Raw genomic sequence first — 18866 nt, forward strand, 5'->3', positions numbered from 1 at the left:
ATGTGCCCTATATGATATGATAGACATTATATAGGATATGATTGATATATGATGTATTATATATAATATATAATATGAGCCCACAATACACTTTGATGATATAATATATATCACTAAAATATTATATAAATTAATAAAAATTCAAATGTGTGTGTGTGTGTGTGTGTGTGTGTGTGTGTGTTTTTTTCAGGGCATGCCAGGACCTCAAGGAGCCATTGGACCACCAGGGGAGAAGGTGATTGATACAAATAGATATTGATCATGAAGCTTTTAATGTCATAGATAGTGATTATATAAATTGATAACCTAGATAATGATAGCAGATATTGATAATATTGATATAGATAATATTGATAGTGATAATATAGACATTGATCATATTATAGCATAGGTATTTATCATTTAGACATTGAAAATATAAACAGTGATTGATACATCAAAGATAATTCTTTGCTGATGAGGATGCAGATGTACTCAAAGTTTAGCTAACCAATTTGCAAATAAAATATAGCTGAAGACCTGGGACAAAATGTTCACCTTATTGACTGAAATATTCTACAAAGTTGACTGAAAAGCCTTGATAAATGAAGCTGAGTGCAGCCAAACTACACTAAAAATAAAGTTAATCTTAAAATAAAGTCCAGCTCAAAGATTGAGCTAATAATAAACAGTGAACTAACCGTAACCCTGACCCTAGCAGCGTCTGACTCACAGCGCCCCCTGTGGTGAGCAGGAGGGTTACAGGGCAGCGTCTGACTCACAGCGCCCCCTGTGGTGAGCAGGAGGGTTACAGGGCAGCGTCTGACTCACAGCGCCCCCTGTGGTGAGCAGGAGGGTTACAGGGCAGCGTCTGACTCACAGCGCCCCCTGTGGTGAGCAGGAGGGTTACAGGGCAGCGTCTGACTCACAGCGCCCCCTGTGGTGAGCAGGAGGGTTACAGGGCAGCGTCTGACTCACAGCGCCCCCTGTGGTGAGCAGGAGGGTTACAGGGCAGCTCTGCTAACGTTCCTCTGTTCTCCTCCAGGGCCCAACAGGCAAACCGGGGCTCCCAGGGATGCCCGGAGCCGACGGCCCCCCGGTAGGCACCCCATCCCGTCCACTCACACCAATCACAAAGATACAGTACAGTACAGTGTCTTGACCTCGCTGTAATACTGACCTTTGACCTCTTGGACGCTGCTCTCTTAGGGTCACCCAGGAAAGGAGGGCCCCTCTGGAACCAAGGGGAACCAGGTGGGTCTCCCAACACACCTCGGGCACACCTGGATACACCTGGATACACCTGGTGTCCCAAAACCACAGGCCTGACATGGGATGAGGTCCTATGGGGCACTGACCTTTGACCTCTCGGTGTTGACCTGAGACTCAGCTCCAGGGGGGAGTGGCTGTTTCCATCGATACCTTTACATTCATCGCTTTAATCCAAAGCGATTTACAATAAGTACATTTGTCAGAAGAAAGAGAAACAACGTATCACTGTCGGTACAGTAAGAATGTTCATAGAACCGAGTGCCAAGCAATAATTATCGGTAGGTTAACCCATTCCCCGTGTACAACAGAGACAGCTAGGGTAAGATGCTACACGATGCTAAGTACTACTTTTAAGGACCAGGACGTACAACATACACCTTGTGGCTTGGTCTGAGCTCTGCTCAGGACCCTTCCGGAAGCAGTCAAACATGTTTTGGAAATTTTCTGAAAGTTGTTAAAAATATTTCTTAGTGTGGTTGTGAACGTTTATTTTGTTTCCCTGTGAGCTGCGTTGATCATTTTCTCTTGGTTTGTCTTTCTTTGTGTCCTCCTCTTTCTCTCCCTCCGTCTCTCAGGGCCCCAGCGGCCCCCAGGGGACGATAGGGTACCCAGGGCCCCGAGGACTCAAGGTGAGCAGGAGCCCATCGTGGTCCTTCGTCTATAGTCCTTGATCCGTGGTCCATGGTCCATGGTCTATGGTCTAATGTCTATGGTCTATGGTCAATGGTCTAATGTTTATGGTCCATGGTCTAATATCTATGGTCCATGGTCCATGGTCTATGGTCTAATATCTATGGTCCATGGTCTATGGGCTATGGTCCATGATCTATGGTCTATGTTCCATGGCCCATGGTCTATGGTCTATTGTTTATGGTCCATGGTCTAATGTCTATGGTCAATGGTCCATGGTCCATGGTCCATATCCTAGCATGGTCTCATCAGACCATGCTAAGCAGTGATTCCCCCAGCGGGCCACACTGCCCCCAGTGGTACCTTAAGGGACTGCAGGGATACTCAGAACATACAGGAAAATGACTTCATTTTGTTGTTTCAATATTGGTAACGAACAGATGTAACGTAATCACAAAAACTGTTGGTTAAATCTGAAGTATTTAATGTTCATCTTTACACCAAACAACATGCACATAGATTATAGTTTTGTTCTCATTATGTAAGCTAGGATAACGAGGTGTGAGTTCACATTCCTTCACTCGATTCCTCTTAGATTTTTACTATTTGTTAGTATTGAACGATTGAACATCCCCAATGATGTGTTCTACTTGTGCGCTTCATGATAAGATCCTGGGTTCTGCTCATCATGGTCCAGACCAGTGGCTAGACTCCCCAACCAGCTCTGATGTTGTCTCTCTGATGTTGTCGGTCTGAGGTTGTCTGTTTGGTTGACCTCTGCTGTTCGTCTCCTCTCAGGGAACTCAAGGCATTCGCGGTCTGAAGGGACACAAAGGAGAGAAGGTGAGTGGAGCTTCTCAGTGTCTCCGTACGACTCGTGACAGACCGGACTGACGCCAGTGGCGACACTGGTCACCTCCCTGAGAAAGTTTCTGGGTTTGAACCCTGATATTTGTAGGCCGCCTGTTATTATCCTTCAGCATGAGATTTAACCCCTACCTGCTCCTCGTGACTAGTCTCCGTATTCCCTGTAAGAGGCTGTGTATAAAAGCCTCTTCTAACTTGTATATATTCATTGTTCTACGATCAAACTGCTGGAATCAATGTCAAAGCAAAGTCAGCTTCATTGTCATTTACAACGTACAAGACAAATAGAAGAACCGATATTACGTTGGACTCTGAGTGAAATTACGTTTGTTAGTCCTAAACTAACAAAATGGCCGTTTGTTAATCAACTCTGAGCGCTGAATCTCTCAGCTCCAATCACTACTTTTTTATAGCAAACCTTTACATATTTATCACCACATATTACGAAGGGAAAAGTTACATTTTTTCGGTGTTTTGTGGTTCACGGTCTGCTGTGTTTGTGGTTCACGGTCTGTTGTGCTTGTGGTTCACGGTCTGCTGTGTTTGTGGTTCCCGGTCTGTTGTGTTGGTGGTTCCCGGTCTGTTGTGTTGGTGGTTCACGGTCTGTTGTGTTGGTGGTTCACGGTCTGTTGTGTTTGTGGTTCCCGGTCTGTTGTGTTTGTGGTTCCCGGTCTGTTGTGTTTGTGGTTCACGGTCTGTTGTGTTGGTGGTTCACGGTCTGTTGTGTTTGTGGTTCACGGTCTGTTGTGTTTGTGGTTCACGGTCTGTTGTGTTTTCAGGGGGAGGATGGTTTCCCAGGAGTTAAGGGAGACTTTGGAGTCAAAGGAGAGAGGGTGAGTTGAAACATGGAGGGTCGACACGTTCAATCTAGCATTTATGTCAACGCTTGAAAGAGAATAAAAATAGGATTTGATTTTCCTTCGATTTTTCTTTAAGCTGTCAAATTTATGACATTATTACTAGTATGTTTTAGATCAATCATAAATGTCAATCAAGTCATCAGATTTTAATAATTGTATTCGGTTCGACTGTACAGCTGCAATGGCTGCATTGTCCACTAGGTGGAGATTTACCCAAACCCTATTTATAAAGAGACGTTCACAACAGAGTAACAAATCAATACAATGCTAAAATAGTAGGATATACAAAACACCTAAAATACCCCAAATTCTCAAATTAAAACAATACTAAAATATGTAAAACACTGTACAGTGCACATGCCTGAGTGACGGGCTGCGACGCTGTCTCGGGCCTGAAGTCCGGGTTTACGTCTAACGCCCGTGTCCGTGCGTTTCCATGGCAACAGGGCGAGCTGGGCGTCCCAGGCCCCAGGGGGGAGGACGGTCCCGAGGGGCCCAAGGGCCGCGTGGGGCCCCCGGGTGAACTGGGACCCATCGGTCTGGTCGGAGAGAAGGTGGGTTCTGTGGGTTCGGTACACACACACACACACACACACACACACACACACACACACACACACACACACACACACACACACACACACACACACACACACACACACACACACACACACACACACACACACACACACACAGGTTTTATTATCAGTAGGGGGTCAGTGGGGGACCCCCAGACCAAAGGTTCTGGGTGCGATCCCCGACGCCCATGGTCTGATCAGAGAGCAAGATGGCCCCTGGATGGGTAGAATATATATATATATATATATATTGATTGATTGATTGATGCCTTTACCTTGTCTCATCGTTTATCCTGATCGTCTGATTCCAGGGAAAACTTGGCGTTCCCGGCCTTCCTGGTTATCCTGGAAGACAAGGGCCGAAGGTACGACTCCCCCTCACTTCACTCCCTCACTTACTCATTCAGTCGTTCACTTCACTCCCTCACTTTCCTCATTCATTTCATTCACCCCCTCACTTACTCAAGTTATTAACTCATTAATAAATCTTCCCCCTTTACATTTCATTCACTCTCACTCCCCTGTCTGGATTCATCCTTTCATTCCCCTCTTTCCCATGTTCTCCAGGGTTCTCTTGGATTCCCTGGGTTCCCCGGGTCAAACGGAGAGAAGGGAGCCAGGGTGAGTACGGGCTGATGACACCAGCTGGCTGACGCGTGTCTGGGGTGCCACCTCCCCCTCCGACCCCAGGTGGGGAGGAGGAGGTCTGAGGGGGGGGGTGGAGGTCTGAGGGGGGGGTGGAGGTCTGGTGGGAGGGTGGAGGTGCGGGGGTGGAGACTTAGTCCGAGGAACCTGTGCAGAAATGAATGCAGGAAGGTCAAAAAAAGGAAATGGGCGGGGACATCGTTCTTGGAGTCAATCAAGGATGGCAGTGTGGGGAAAAACGGTCTGTCTAGTTACTGGACCAGATGAAATGAGACGGAGAGGTAATAAAGTCTGTCGGCACGAGGACCTTGGATTTATTAAGTAAAGTGGCAACCGTTATACAGAGTCATAAAGCGTGAGAAATCGAATATGTCTAAGTCCCTAATCAGCGCTGATGGTTCGTCCGGAGCTTCGCCTCCGTGGAAGGTCTGCTTCAGAAGAAGGGGGCAGAGTCCCTGTGTGGTACAGTTTTTATGCTGTATCCTCCTCTCGATGAGGTGTGTGCGTTTGAGGTGTGTGTGGTTCTGTGTGTTTTGCTTGGTCTTGGCTCCCAGGCCCTGGGAGAGCTTCGTAACGGGGGAGAGCTCCTCGTGTCTCCGGTGTGATAAATTAAAACGGGGGAGTGCCCCCCCAAAGTGTCTCGTGTGTGATAATTTAATGTGGCTCTCAGGCCCCTGGTGTGGGCAGGGGTATCTCTTGGTTCCTCCTAATGGGGAAGAGCTCTCAAAATGTCTCCTGTGTGATAAATGAATGTGGCTCTCCCGTTCTTGAGGATGACTGGTGCATTGTCTGAGTGTCCACCATCTGCCTGCCTGGGAGATGGGGCCTTCAGCTCCGGCCTTGACCTGACTATATATTATCATGTTTGTGTTCGTTGGGTTAGAGCAAGAGTTGACTATATTGTAATGTGTCCATGTGATGTGCTCATCAGGCTAGGGTAGGAGTTAGCTATATTTATAATGTACATGTGATGTACTCAGCAGGTTATTTTTCCCAACAGCAGCCAATCAAACGCTGCTTCAGAAGGAGGTCTTGATGTATAGGATCCGGGTAGAGGGAGATCCACCAGGATCATGAGTTCTTCTTGTCTCTCCTCAGGGTCTGGGCGGCAAAGCTGGACCACGAGGACAGAGAGGACCAACGGTACGGAGATTATTCATCCATCCATTTCGATTTTTGATCAACAAATGAATGGTTCGTTAAAAACCCAAGCATTCACCCACTAACTATTTCTTTATTTTGTCCATCCATCTCTCTCTCTCTCTCTCTCTCTCTCTCTCTCTCTCTCTCTCTCTCTCTCTCTCTCTCTCTCTCTCTCTCTCAGGGACCCAGAGGACAGAGAGGGCCAAGGGGGGGTACCGGTAAATCCGGAGCCAAGGTACGCCCTTCCATCACGAGTTATAAACCATAGTTCACGACATCCTCTTCATCACGCTACAACTTTGTTACATCGCTGTTTTTACCCCATCTCTTAAGCTCCCCTCCATCTTGTTTTCCAGGGAACCTCAGGAAGTGACGGACCCCACGGACCACTAGGAGAGAGGGTAGGTGTCGGACCCCTTCTTCCTCACACTCGTTTTCGGCCCTCATAATAAACGCTGATTCACTGTAACGCTAGAACGCTGAGTCGCTGTAACACTAAACCTTTTTGTGTTCTCAGGGTCTGCCCGGCGCCCAGGGAGCCAACGGATTCCCCGGACCCAAAGGACCTCCCGTAAGACCCCGCTTAAACGCTCAAACACACGCCTAAACACGCATTTAACCACATGCTTAAACCCTGGTTAAACACACGCTTAAAAACATACGCCTAGACACACACGCTTAGACACAGATTAAACAGACACACTTAAACATCTGCTTAAACCCACTCCTAAACACACAAGCCTTGGCACACATGCTTAAACACTGGTTAAACACATGCTTAAACACACGCTTAAACACACGCTTAAACACACGCTTAAACACACGCTTAAACACACGCTTAAACACACACGTTTAAACACACCCTTAAACACACTTAAACACACACGCTTAAACACAGCCTTAAACACACACGCTTAAACAAACACCTAAACACAGACACTTGCACACACACTTAAGCACACAATTAAACGCACACTTTAACACACGCTTAAACACACGCTTCAACACACGCTTAAACACATGCTTAAATAAGTTTAAACAAACACGCTTAAACACAAGCTTAAACACACACACTTAAACCCACACTCTTAAACAACCTCTTAAACACACTCTTAAACAAACACGTTTAAACACACGCTTGTTCTTAAACACTCATAACATGACCTGTCTTGTCCACGCTTAAACACAAGCTTAGACACCAAACTACTCATGACATGACTAATCAACACTTAAAATACACACTTAAACACAAACTACTCATGACATGACTAATCAACACTTAAAATACACACTTAAACACAGAACTAAACTACATGAAATGACTTGACCAAGCTAAGGTACCAAACTACTTATAACATATCTAGTCCACACTTTGGACCCATAGAGGGACAATTGCGTCCATATTTACATCTCATCTGACTTTTAAAGCTTTGTGTATTTGGCTGGAGATTTGGAGTAGTAGTTTTAGGGTTGGGGGTGTCCTTTTAAATGTATTCCTCAACACCAAACTTCTTCAAACACAAGTGGAACTAATTCAAACTTGGACTAAGACTTAAACCTTGTCAGATTCTGACATCCCAAAGTCCAGTTCAGTGTTCAGTAGTCCTGGCTAGGCTCCCCATCGTGGATCCAGGGGTCTGAGTGGTCTGTGACGCCATGCTGTTGTTCTTTCAGGGCCCTCCAGGGAAAGACGGACTGCCCGGTCACCCAGGACAGAGAGGAGAAGTGGTGAGGCTTCAATAAGTGCCTTGTAGTTCATCTACAACAGATCTAAGATCTGTTGGGTTTGTTGAAGGATAATTATATTCACATTTAAGGTACATTATGTAACTTTAAGGTGTAACATATATCAGTGGATGGTATATTATGTGCATGACTTGAAGCTATAATATATATTAGTTTAAGGTAGATGCGGTCAAGGTGTTTATGTATGTTTGAGGTATACATAATGAGTTGAAGGTATGTTAAACCAGATGAAGGTTAACTCTTCTGGTGCCTCTATTCTGGTCTTTAGGGGTTAAGTATATCATACATTAGTTTATGGTTTATTCTAGGTTAGTTTAAGCTATACCAGTTGAATGTCTTTTCTGACTGTATTCTGGTCTTCGGGGGTAAAGTATATCATAGGTTAGTTCATGGCGTATTATATATTAGTTTATTGTGTATTCTAGGTTAGGTGGAGGTATATTAGGCCCCAATCCCAATTCTCCCCCTTACCCCTTCCCCTTACCCCTCCCCCTTGTTTTGAAGGGGTAAGGGTAAGGGGTAAGGGGAAGGGGAAGGGTAAGGGGTAAGGGGAAGGGGAAGGGGTAAGGGGGAAGGGGGAAGGGGAAGGGGTAAGGGGAAGGCGTAAGGGGTAGAATGGGATTGGGCCTAAACCAGGTGAAGGTGTGTTCTGAGTGCGTTCTGCTCCTCAGGGTTTCCAAGGTAAAGTGGGACCACCAGGACCCCCTGGAGTTGTCGGACCTCAGGTACGTTCCAGAAGGTTCTATCTTATATCATTTTACTTTACCTTCACCACCGGCAGTCGTGTATTATTAGACTAGTAGACGACACTGCTGCTCTTATGGACTCATTCATCAACTTGCCCTCCTCTTCCACCTCTCCTCCTCCTCCATCTCTCGTCCTCTTCCTCAACCTCTCCTCCTCTCCTCCTCCATCTCTCCTCCTCTTCCTCCTCCTCTTCCTCCATCTCTCCTCCTCCTCTTCCTCCATCTCTCCTCCTCTTCCTCATCTTCCTCCTCCTCTTCCTCCCCCTCTCCACCTCCTCTCCGCCTCCTCCTCTTCCTCCTCTCCTCTTCCTCCTCTTCCTCCAACTCTTCCTCCTCTTCCTCCACCTGTCCCCCTCTCCTCTTCCTCCTCTCCCCCTCTCCTCTTCCTCCTCCCCCTCCACCCTCCCCTCCGTCCCCCCAGGGCCCGTCAGGAGAGACCGGTCCATTGGGAGAGCGGGGCCACCCAGGGCCCCCGGGACCCCCTGGGGAGCAGGGTCTGTCAGGACCTTCAGGGAAAGAGGGCACCAAGGGAGACCCCGGTCCAGCAGGAGGCCCTGGCAAGGACGGACCCGCAGGCCTGAGGGGCTTCCCTGGGGAGCGAGGCCTGCCCGGCACCCCCGTGAGTCTGGGTCTATGGAGAGGGACAGGCCATGACTGTAGTCAGGCTACAATCTTAAAATCTGTAATCTGGGTGCTGTTAAATTTACAGGATTATAACCTGTAATCTGGGTGCTATTAAAAATATAAGATTATAATCTGTAATCTGGATGCTATTAAAAACACAGGATTAGAATCTGTAATCTGGGTGCTATTAAAAATATAGGATTTATAATCTGTAATCTGGGTGATAATAAAACTACAGGATTATAATCTGTAATATGGGTGATATTAAAACTCCAGGATTTTGAATCTGGGTGATATTAAATCTACAGGAGTATAATCTGTAATCTGCGTTAATCTCTTGGTGTTTCGTTCCCCAGGGAGGCGGTGGTTTGAAGGGAAGCGAAGGACCTGCTGGACCCCCCGGACCCGCGGTACGTCCTGACAGACCCCCCCCCCACCCCTAACTACAGACCAGACCCCGTCAACCTGTCTCCACAAGACTGTTGTCCAAACAAGAATGTTGTTTAAACAAGACTGTTGTTACTCTGAGACGGTTTTCTGGACAAGACTGTTGTTTTACCAGGACTAATGCCTCTACAAGACTGTTGTCTAATCAAGAATAATAATCACACAAAAATACATTTGTTCGATTCCCCGATGTCCATAGCATGTTGGAATACCTGTTAGCTCTCCAGTCACCGTGGTTACGAGGGTCTGGCTGTTGACTGAACAGTGAATAGTCTCAGTAGTAGCAGTAGACCCTCCAGTCACCGTGGTTACGAGGGTCTGGTTGTTGACTGAACAGTGAATAGTCTCAGTAGCAGCAGTAGACCCTCCAGTCACCCGGTATGATGACCACCATGTTGGGCGCCGTTCATCCTTCCTCTGAAGCCCGTTGTGGAGGGAGGTTCTGCCGTTGGCGTGGGGGCGGGGTCTCACCTGTGGTTCTGGGGTTCTGTCTCCAGGGGTCCCCCGGAGAGAGAGGAGGCGCCGGCACCGCTGGCCCCATCGGACCCCCCGGCCGACCAGGCCCCCAGGGGCCCCCCGGAAACGCTGGGGAGAAAGGAGGACCTGTGAGTATAGGAAGGATTCAACAGGAAGTTCAACTGATAACAGGAAGTTCAACTGATAACAGGAAGTTCAACTGATAACAGGAAGTTCAACTGATATCAGGCTGTTCAATAGATAACAGGAAGTTCAACTGATAACAGGAAGTTCAACTGATAACAGGATGTTCAATAGATAACAGGATGTTCAATAGCTAACACTAAGTCCAACAGTGAATATGATGTTTGACCGCTAACAGGAAGCAAAACTGTGAACGAGAAGTTGAACTGCTAACAGGGAATATTGTGTTAGTGACAGTTCATTTCATAAATTACAGTTAGTTTAGTAACTAGCGATAGTCAAACTGCTAACAGGAAGTTTAACTGCTGAAAGGCAGCTGTAGAGCTGACAGGAAGTCCTAGCGCTGGCAGGAAGTCCTAGCGCTGGCAGGAAGTCCGAGCGCTGGCAGGAAGTGGTAGCGCTAACAGGCGGTTGTGTGTCTCTCAGGGTGAGAAGGGTCCTCTGGGGCCAGCAGGACGAGATGGAGTCCAGGGGCCCGTTGGTCTGCCCGGAGCCGCAGGAACCCCTGGGGTGCCCGGAGAGGACGGAGACAAGGCCAGTACCAGAACCACTCAGAACTAGATCGATATTATAAACCCAGACGTACCTCACTAAGCTTGACGTACCTCGCTAAACTTGACCTGCCTCGCTAAGCTTGACGTACCTCGCTAAGCTTGACGTACCTCGCTAAGCTCGACGTACCTCGCTAAACTCGACGTACCTCGCTAAACTTGACGTACCTCGGTAAGCTTGACGTACCTCGCTAAACTTGACAGCTTTTTTTAATATATTTTTGTCGTTATACTATACTGTCGTTTGTTGTGTCGTTTGTCCTGTGGTGCGTGTATGTGTGTGTGTGCTCCGTCAATGTTGTGTTATGGGCTGCATAGTGTGCATTGCGTTTTGTGTGTTTGTGTTGTTTGTTCACGTTGTTTGTGTTGTTGTCCCTCCAGGGTGAAGTTGGAGAGCACGGCCAGAAGGGGGCGAAGGGAGGCAAGGGCGAGCACGTGAGTCCTAGTGCTGCTTTAAGACGGGATGGGGGGGAGGGAGGCAAGGGCGAGCACGTGAGTCCTAGTGCTGCTTTAAGACGGGGGGGGGGGAGGGAGGCAAGGGCGAGCACGTGAGTCCTAGTGCTGCTTTAAGACGGGGGGCGAAGGGAGGCAAGGGCGAGCACGTGAGTCCTAGTGCTGCTTTAAGACGGGGGGGGGGGGGGAGGCAAGGGCGAGCACGTGAGTCCTAGTGCTGCTTTAAGACGGGGGGGGGGGGAGGGAGAAGGGGGGGGGGGAGTGGTTCTGACCCGGTACTGATTGTGTTTGTGTTGCGGACAGGGCCCTCCCGGACCACCAGGACCTTTGGGCCCCGTGGGCCAGCCTGGATCCGCTGTGAGTAACGACGCACCCAGCAGAACCGTTGGGGGCCCATCATTGGTTGAGGGCCCCTCAGTACAGCAGAGTACTGGTGTTCAGCGACTAACGGACTCTTGTGCCTCGCCGGGGCCCGACAGGGAGCTGATGGAGAGCTGGGACTCAGGGGGCAGCAGGGGCCGTTCGGCTCCAAGGGAGACGAAGGCTCCAGAGGGTTCCCCGGGGCCCCCGGACCCATCGGACTACAGGTTGGTTGGTCCTCAGGGACCTCCTCCCACAACTTTTAGGCTGGTCTTTATCACAGTTAGGCTGGGCTTTATCACAGTTAGGCTGGGCTATATCGCAGTTAGGCTGGGCTTTATCACAGTTAGGCTGGGCTATATCACAGTTAGGCTGGGCTTTATCACAGTTAGGCTGGGCTATATCGCAGTTAGGCTGGTCTTTATCACAGTTAGGCTGGGCTATATCGCAGTTAGGCTGGGCTTTATCACAGTTAGGCTGGGCTTTATCACAGTTAGGCTGGGCTTTATCACAGTTAGGCTGGGCTTTATCACAGTTAGGCTGGTACTCATCACAGCTACAGTCTGTCCTTCGTAACAGTCTTTCCTTTATCACAGCTACAGTCTGTCCTTTATCACAGCTACAGTCTGTCCTTTATCACAGCTACAGTCTGTCCTTTATCACAGTCTGTCCTTCGTAACAGTCTGTCCTCTATCACAGCTACAGTCTGTCCTTTATCACAGCTACAGTCCGTCCTATATCACAGCTACAGTCTGTCCTCTATCACAGCTACAGTCTGTCCTCTATCACAGCTACAGTCTGTCCTCTATCACAGCTACAGTCTGTCCTTTATCACAGCTACAGTCCGTCCTTTATCACAGCTACAGTCCGTCCTCTATCACAGCTACATCCTTTATCCCAGTTCGTTCCCAGTGAGCAGGGGTTCATGTGTGTGTTCTTGCCAACAGGGCCTTCCAGGACCCTCCGGAGAGAAGGGTGAGACCGGCGATGTTGGACCCATGGTACGTACCCCACCCTGGTCTGTAGTACTGGGAGAGAAGGGGGTCAGCCCTGGGAACTCTGTGTAGCCTATAATATTACCAATGCTGTGTAGTCTATTGATAATAGTCATGCCGGGTAGCCTAGTATATTAGCTGTGCTCTGTTGCCGAGCATATGAGCCATGCTACGTTACTAGCGATATGAGCCATGCTACATAACCTAGCGATGTGAGCCATGCTAGGTAAGCTAGCAATATTAGCCGTGCTACATAACCCAGTGATGTTTGCCATGCTACGTGTCCTAGCCATGTGAGCCATGCTATACAACCTAGCGATGTTAGCCATTCTACATAACCTAGCGATGCTGCATAACCTAGCAATGTTAGCCATGTTATGTAACCTAGAAATGTTAGCCATGCTATATAACCTAGCGCTGTGAGCCATGCTACGGGAACTAGCGCTGTGAGCCATGCTACATAACCTAGCAATGTGAGCCATGATACATAACCTAGCGATGATAGCCATGCTACGTGACCTGGGGCTGTGAGCCATGCTACGTGACCTAGCGATGTTAGCCATGCTACGTGACCTAGTGATGTTAGCCATGCCAGGTAACCCAGCGATGTGAGCCCTGCTACGTGACCTAGCGCTGTGAGCTAGCGTGTGTCTGTGTTGCAGGGCCCCCCCGGACCTCCTGGCCCACGCGGCCCTGCTGGTTCCAGCGGCGCTGATGTGAGTACCGACCGGTCCTTCTCAGGTCATCCTGTTGGTGTTCTCTGTTGACCTATGACCCCTGTGAAGCTACGCTAGGATACGATGCTAACGGCGGTGCGTTGATGATGTAACGCCTCGTTTTCTCCCCCCCCCCCCCCTCCCCCTCGCCCCCCCGCCCCATCTCAGGGTCCCCAAGGACCCCCCGGTGGGATAGGTAACCCTGGACCCCTGGGAGAGAAGGTACGCACACCACAGCTCACATACACTCAACTGTAGGCTATAAACAATGTTACATACAGTATACATTATACTATATACCATGTTTTACATAGCATACAGTATACATTATACTATATACTATTTGTTACACACATTATGACGTTCGTAATTGATATTAACGTGATGCATTTCTTTCTCTCCTGTGCTATTCTATGCTCTTCTGCCCTACACGATGCTATGCTATGCTATGCTATATGCTACGCCCTATGCTACACTATACTTTTGCACTCTATTCTGCTCTGTTCCCCCATATGCTATGACATGCTATGCTATGATCTGCGCGACGCTATGCTACCCTACGCTACGCTACACGCGATGCTATGCTACGCTACGCCGTGTGTCTGACAGGGAGAGGCGGGTGAGGGCGGACCCCCGGGTATTGGAGGAGAGCCAGGGAAGAAGGTGAGTGTCCCCGCCCCCCTTAACACCATGAGAGGGCCCTGATTGGTCCACAGAGGTGACTGACAGTGCTTTGGCCCAATGGCAGGGTCCCCGTGGAGAGCGAGGGGAGAAGGGAGAGTCGGGACAACCGGGACTATCCGGTCCATCCGGAGGACGAGGAAGACCAGGAGACGACGGACCTAAAGGAAACCCGGTAACACACACACACACACACACACACACACACACACACACACACACACACACACACACACACACACACACACACACACACACACACACACTATACAAGGTGAAGTCGTCATGACGATGGTGAGGTGTGATGATGTCATGGTGATGATGAGGAGGGATGATGTCATGGCGATGGTGAGGAGTGATGATGTCATGGCGATGGTGAGGAGTGATGATGTCATGGTGATGGTGAGGTGTGATGATGTCATGGTGATGGTGAGGTGTGATGATGTCATGGCGATGGTGAGGAGTGATGATGTCATGGCGATGGTGTGTTGACGTGGTCCATCCCTTCAGGGTCCCGTTGGTTTCCCTGGCGACCCCGGACCCCCCGGAGAGCTCGGACCCAGAGTAAGTTCTAACCCTCTCTTTACCGGTCAACTACTACCTTAACTAGTCCCTCTTGATAACCATAACTAGTCCCTCATGACAACTTTAACTAGTCCCTTTTAATTACCTTAACTAGTCCCTCTTGATAACCTTAACAGGTTCCTCCTGATAACCTTAACTAGTCCCTGTTAATTACCTTAACTAGTCCTTGTTGATTTCCTTAACTAGTCCCTGTTAGTTACCCTAACTAGTCCCTGTTAGTTACCCTAACTAGTCCCTGGTAATTACCTTAACAAGTCTGTAAATTACCTTAACTAGTCTGTTAACTAGTCCCTGCTGATTACCTTAACCAGCCTATGTTAATAACCTTAATTAGTCCCTGTTAAATACCTTAACTAGTCCATGTTAAATACCTTAACTAGTCCATGCTTATTACCGTACTTAGTCCCTGTTTGGTGTCTTAACTAAATAATGTAAACAATAACCATGTTCAGGCTCAGACCTTGATGAGTTAGCTGGTGCTGAGTCTCCTTAGGCTCAGACCTTGATGAGTTAGCTGGTGTTGAGTCTCGTTAGGCTCAGACCTTGATGAGTTAGCTGGTGCTGAGTCTCCTTAGGCTCAGACCTTGATGAGTTAGCTGGTGTTGAGTCTCGTTAGGCTCAGACCTTGATGAGTTAGCTGGTGTTGAGTCTCGTTAGGCTCAGACCTTGATGAGTTAGCTGGTGCTGAGTCTCCCTAGGCTCAGACCTTGATGAGTTAGCTGGTGTTGAGTCTCCTTAGGCTCAGACCTTGATGAGTTAGCTGGTGTTGAGTCTCCTTAGGCTCAGACCTTGATGAGTTAGCTGGTGCTGAGTCTCCCTAGGCTCAGACCTTGATGAGTTAGCTGGTGTTGAGTCTCCTTAGGCTCAGACCTTGATGAGTTAGCTGGTGTTGAGTCTCCTTAGGCTCAGACCTTGATGAGTTAGCTGGTGCTGAGTCTTCTTGCGTTCCCTTAGGGTCAGGACGGAGCCAAAGGAGACCGAGGAGAGGACGGAGAGCAAGGAGAAGCTGTGAGTTTCCTCTAACTTTACTTTAGCTCACATTTATCGAAGCTACAGCATGTTCATGTACAATGGCTGTTTCACTGACCACAATGTAACTATGTTTTACTGACTACACACTATGTTTTTTTTTTACTGAATAGTCATACTATAGTTATGATTTCTGACTTCAGACACTATTGTTATACTTTATTGACTAATATCGTGCAGATGTTGTTTGTTGTTTTACTACTCATACTATAGCTGTTTTATTGACTACACATACTATAGTTATGTTTTACTGGTGACACTATTGTTATGCTGCATTGACTAACATCATGTAGAGATACCTTTGTTATGTTTTACTGTCATGCTTTTACCGTCTAACTATAGTTATTGTGTACTGAGCTGTTGTACTTGCTAACATCATGTACTGGTATTTAAACCTGACTCATGTAATGTTTGTGTTTGTGATGTCACTTCCTGTTGTGGGTCATCGTTGTTCAACTCACTTCCCCTCTGTGGTGCAGGGTTCCCCGGGACCCACCGGAGAGAACGGACCCCCTGGACCTCTTGGGAAGAGGGTAGGTTGGGTTTTGAGGTTCTGTGCATACGGTACCGTAAACGGAGAACCTTTAGAAAGACGTGGAGGGGTGGCCGGATCGAGCCCCTGACTGCCGCTGCCCTACGATCCTGTCCTGGTTCTCCAGTGTAGAACCCTTCGGCTTCAGGGCTCATCTCCAAGGAAGATTTGACTCAGAGAAAAGTGCTTCAGGTCTCCGACGGTTCAGGAGTCCTCTGTGAAGACTCTAGAAAGACGTGCTCTAGAACGGTCGACCGGTGAGGATCAGGAGTCCTTCCTGAAGACCCTAGAACATTGTGGTCTAGAACGGTCGACCAGTGAGGTTCAGGAGTCCTTCCTGAAGACCCTAGAACGTTGTGCTTTAGAACGGTCGAACGGTGAGGTTCAGGAGTCCTTCCTGAAGACCCTAGAACGTTGTGCTCTAGAACGGTCGACCGGTGAGGTTCAGGAGTCCTTCCTGATGACCCTAGAACATTGTGCTCTAGAACGGTCGACCGGTGAGGTTCAGGAGTCCTTCCTTAAGACCCTAGAACGTTGTGCTTTAGAACGGTCAACCAGTGAGGTTCAGGAGTCCTTCCTTAAGACCCTAGAACGTTGTGCTTTAGAACGGTCGACCAGTGAGGTTCAGGAATCCTTCCTGAAGACTCTAGAACGTTGTGCTCTTGAACAGTCAATCGGTGAAGCCCCACGTTTATTGCGTGGAGTAGAGAGGCTCTAGAGCAGCGACGCCAAGACTGTCAACCGTAATCCTTAATTTGGTCAATCAAACTTTATCTTTCATCTCGCTTTCCAGACAACAAGAAGTCTCACTGTGATACATTCTTTGATCGTTTTCCCGTCTCACTCTGTTCTTGTGTCTGATCTCCCAGGGCCCTGCCGGAACCAAAGGACCCGAAGGAAGACAGGGGGAGAAGGGAACCAAGGTGAGGGTTCAAAGGTCAAGCTCTGCTGCAAGGTCGTTTTGATCTAAGAGCCAGGCAGTGGCCAGACAAACGCCTTTTAGTGCTACCACAGTTTCCGGGCAACCCACACCCTATGGTGACATCACAACTCCTCAGTCCCTCCTCCTTTCTTCGGAATACTTCTGAAGCTTGACTCAGTTTCTACGTACATTGAACCAGAGGAAGACTGCGTGTTATCCGACGAGGGGCTTTGCATGTTGTGTGTGTGGATCCAGAACAGATTCATCGATGTGCTCGCGGCCTATGGTGTTAACGTTTCGCTGCAATGTTTCCTCTCTCTCTGCAGGGAGACTCCGGCGCTGTCGGCGCCCCAGGAAAGACGGGCCCCGTGGGGCCCCAGGGACAGCTAGGGAAGCCTGGAACGGAGGGCCTCAGGGGCCTGCCCGGATCCGTGGTCAGTACTTTGTCGGGATTCGTCGTCTGTTTCATCTTCCCTGCTTGTTTTGCGTTTGGTTGTACGTGTCTTAGTTTCATTTTACATTCAGGGCGTTTAGCAGAAGCTTTCATCCAAAAGCGAAATACAATAAGTCCATTTGTCAGAAGAAAGAGAAACAACCCTATGTCTCTGTGGGTACAGTGAGGATGCTCCTGGAACCAAGTGCCGATCACCAACAATCACTAGGTTAACCCGTTCCCTGTCTCCCACAGAGATAGCTAGGATGAGATTCTACACGATGATAAGTACTATTCTTAAGTGCCAGCACAAACAACGTACAATAGTTGCGTAAGAGGGTTTGGGAGGTAGGGGGATAAGGGGGGGGAGGCTATTCAAAGTCTGGGCGAACTCTGGACAAGTGAGTTTTGAGTCTAGTTGCTTTCAGTAGTGTTAAAAAAAAGGTTGTAACTTTAAAGTGTAGATGCCGAGCTACAGGGGGGCTTAGGGAGAGAGCCGAGAGTGCTGCATTGTGGGAGTTGACGTGTGCTCGTGCTGATGTGTTGCAGGGGGAGCAGGGGTCTCCTGGCCTGACCGGACAGAAGGGACCTCCAGGACCTCTGGTAAGTCCTCCACCTCCTCGTCCTCGCCCCCGTCAGCAGAACAGCGGACCGACCGGTCCTTCAGAACGCTTCCTGTTTCTAGATGCACTTCCTGTAGTTTTGCTAGAGTGCTGAACACAACGTGAGAGCTCCAGCCGGACCGGTGGACGTGTGCAGAGGTTTCGTGGTGGTGCACGACAGGACATTGGCGAGGGTGCACAGGACACATGTTAACCAAGTCCCTCCTCTACCCTCTCCTCCTCTCCCTGCTCTCCCCCTCCTCCTCCTCCTCCTGCAGGGTCCTCCTGGTCTGCCTGGGCTGAGAGGAGATCCAGGCTCCAAGGGAGTGAAGGGTCACCCGGGTCTGATCGGTCTGATCGGACCCCCCGGGGAGCAGGGCGAGAAGGGAGACCGGGGCATGATCGGCTCCCACGGCACCGGGGGACCAAAGGGAGAGACCGTAGGTCACCCCCACCCTGAACCTGTGATCCTGAGTCGAGACCCCCCTGAGTCTGACCCCTGACCCTATGGTCCTGAGTCGAGACCCCCCTGAGGCTGACCCCTGACCCTATGATCCTGAGTCTAGACCCCCCTTAGTCTGACCCCTGACCCTATGATCCTGAGTCTAGACCCCCCTTAGTCTGACCCCTGACCCTATAATCCTGAATCTATACCCCCCTGAGTCTGACCCCTGACCTCCACGTGTGTCTAGACCCCCCCAGTCTGACCCCTGACCCTGAGTCTAGACCCCCCCAGTCTGACCCCTGACCTCCCAGTGTCTAGACCCCCCCAGTCTGACCCCTGACCTCACAGTGTGTCTAGACCCCCCC

General features: G+C 49.1%; 1 protein-coding gene across 3 annotated transcripts in view; it reads left to right on the top strand.

Moving 5' to 3' along the window:
* LOC130375580 (collagen alpha-1(V) chain-like) overlaps nucleotides 1–18866 on the top strand; it is a 55570-nt gene that overhangs the window by 31118 nt on the left and 5586 nt on the right. For all 3 annotated transcript variants that reach the window (XM_056582587.1, XM_056582589.1, XM_056582590.1), the window contains 34 exons: nucleotides 191–235; nucleotides 1025–1078; nucleotides 1189–1233; nucleotides 1827–1880; nucleotides 2680–2724; nucleotides 3528–3581; nucleotides 4055–4162; nucleotides 4498–4551; nucleotides 4754–4807; nucleotides 5930–5974; nucleotides 6156–6209; nucleotides 6331–6375; nucleotides 6492–6545; nucleotides 7649–7702; nucleotides 8392–8445; nucleotides 8888–9085; nucleotides 9447–9500; nucleotides 10035–10142; nucleotides 10624–10731; nucleotides 11130–11183; nucleotides 11505–11558; nucleotides 11681–11788; nucleotides 12509–12562; nucleotides 13219–13272; nucleotides 13441–13494; nucleotides 13882–13935; nucleotides 14021–14128; nucleotides 14464–14517; nucleotides 15493–15546; nucleotides 16047–16100; nucleotides 16969–17022; nucleotides 17348–17455; nucleotides 18004–18057; nucleotides 18335–18496. In XM_056582587.1, the coding sequence (XP_056438562.1) occupies nucleotides 191–235; nucleotides 1025–1078; nucleotides 1189–1233; nucleotides 1827–1880; nucleotides 2680–2724; nucleotides 3528–3581; nucleotides 4055–4162; nucleotides 4498–4551; nucleotides 4754–4807; nucleotides 5930–5974; nucleotides 6156–6209; nucleotides 6331–6375; nucleotides 6492–6545; nucleotides 7649–7702; nucleotides 8392–8445; nucleotides 8888–9085; nucleotides 9447–9500; nucleotides 10035–10142; nucleotides 10624–10731; nucleotides 11130–11183; nucleotides 11505–11558; nucleotides 11681–11788; nucleotides 12509–12562; nucleotides 13219–13272; nucleotides 13441–13494; nucleotides 13882–13935; nucleotides 14021–14128; nucleotides 14464–14517; nucleotides 15493–15546; nucleotides 16047–16100; nucleotides 16969–17022; nucleotides 17348–17455; nucleotides 18004–18057; nucleotides 18335–18496 (2367 nt within the window). The remainder of the gene's footprint in view (nucleotides 1–190; nucleotides 236–1024; nucleotides 1079–1188; nucleotides 1234–1826; nucleotides 1881–2679; nucleotides 2725–3527; nucleotides 3582–4054; nucleotides 4163–4497; nucleotides 4552–4753; nucleotides 4808–5929; nucleotides 5975–6155; nucleotides 6210–6330; nucleotides 6376–6491; nucleotides 6546–7648; nucleotides 7703–8391; nucleotides 8446–8887; nucleotides 9086–9446; nucleotides 9501–10034; nucleotides 10143–10623; nucleotides 10732–11129; nucleotides 11184–11504; nucleotides 11559–11680; nucleotides 11789–12508; nucleotides 12563–13218; nucleotides 13273–13440; nucleotides 13495–13881; nucleotides 13936–14020; nucleotides 14129–14463; nucleotides 14518–15492; nucleotides 15547–16046; nucleotides 16101–16968; nucleotides 17023–17347; nucleotides 17456–18003; nucleotides 18058–18334; nucleotides 18497–18866) is intronic.

Source organism: Gadus chalcogrammus, chromosome 22, assembly GCF_026213295.1.
Source record: "Gadus chalcogrammus isolate NIFS_2021 chromosome 22, NIFS_Gcha_1.0, whole genome shotgun sequence".
Classification (NCBI taxonomy): Eukaryota; Metazoa; Chordata; class Actinopteri; order Gadiformes; family Gadidae; genus Gadus; species Gadus chalcogrammus.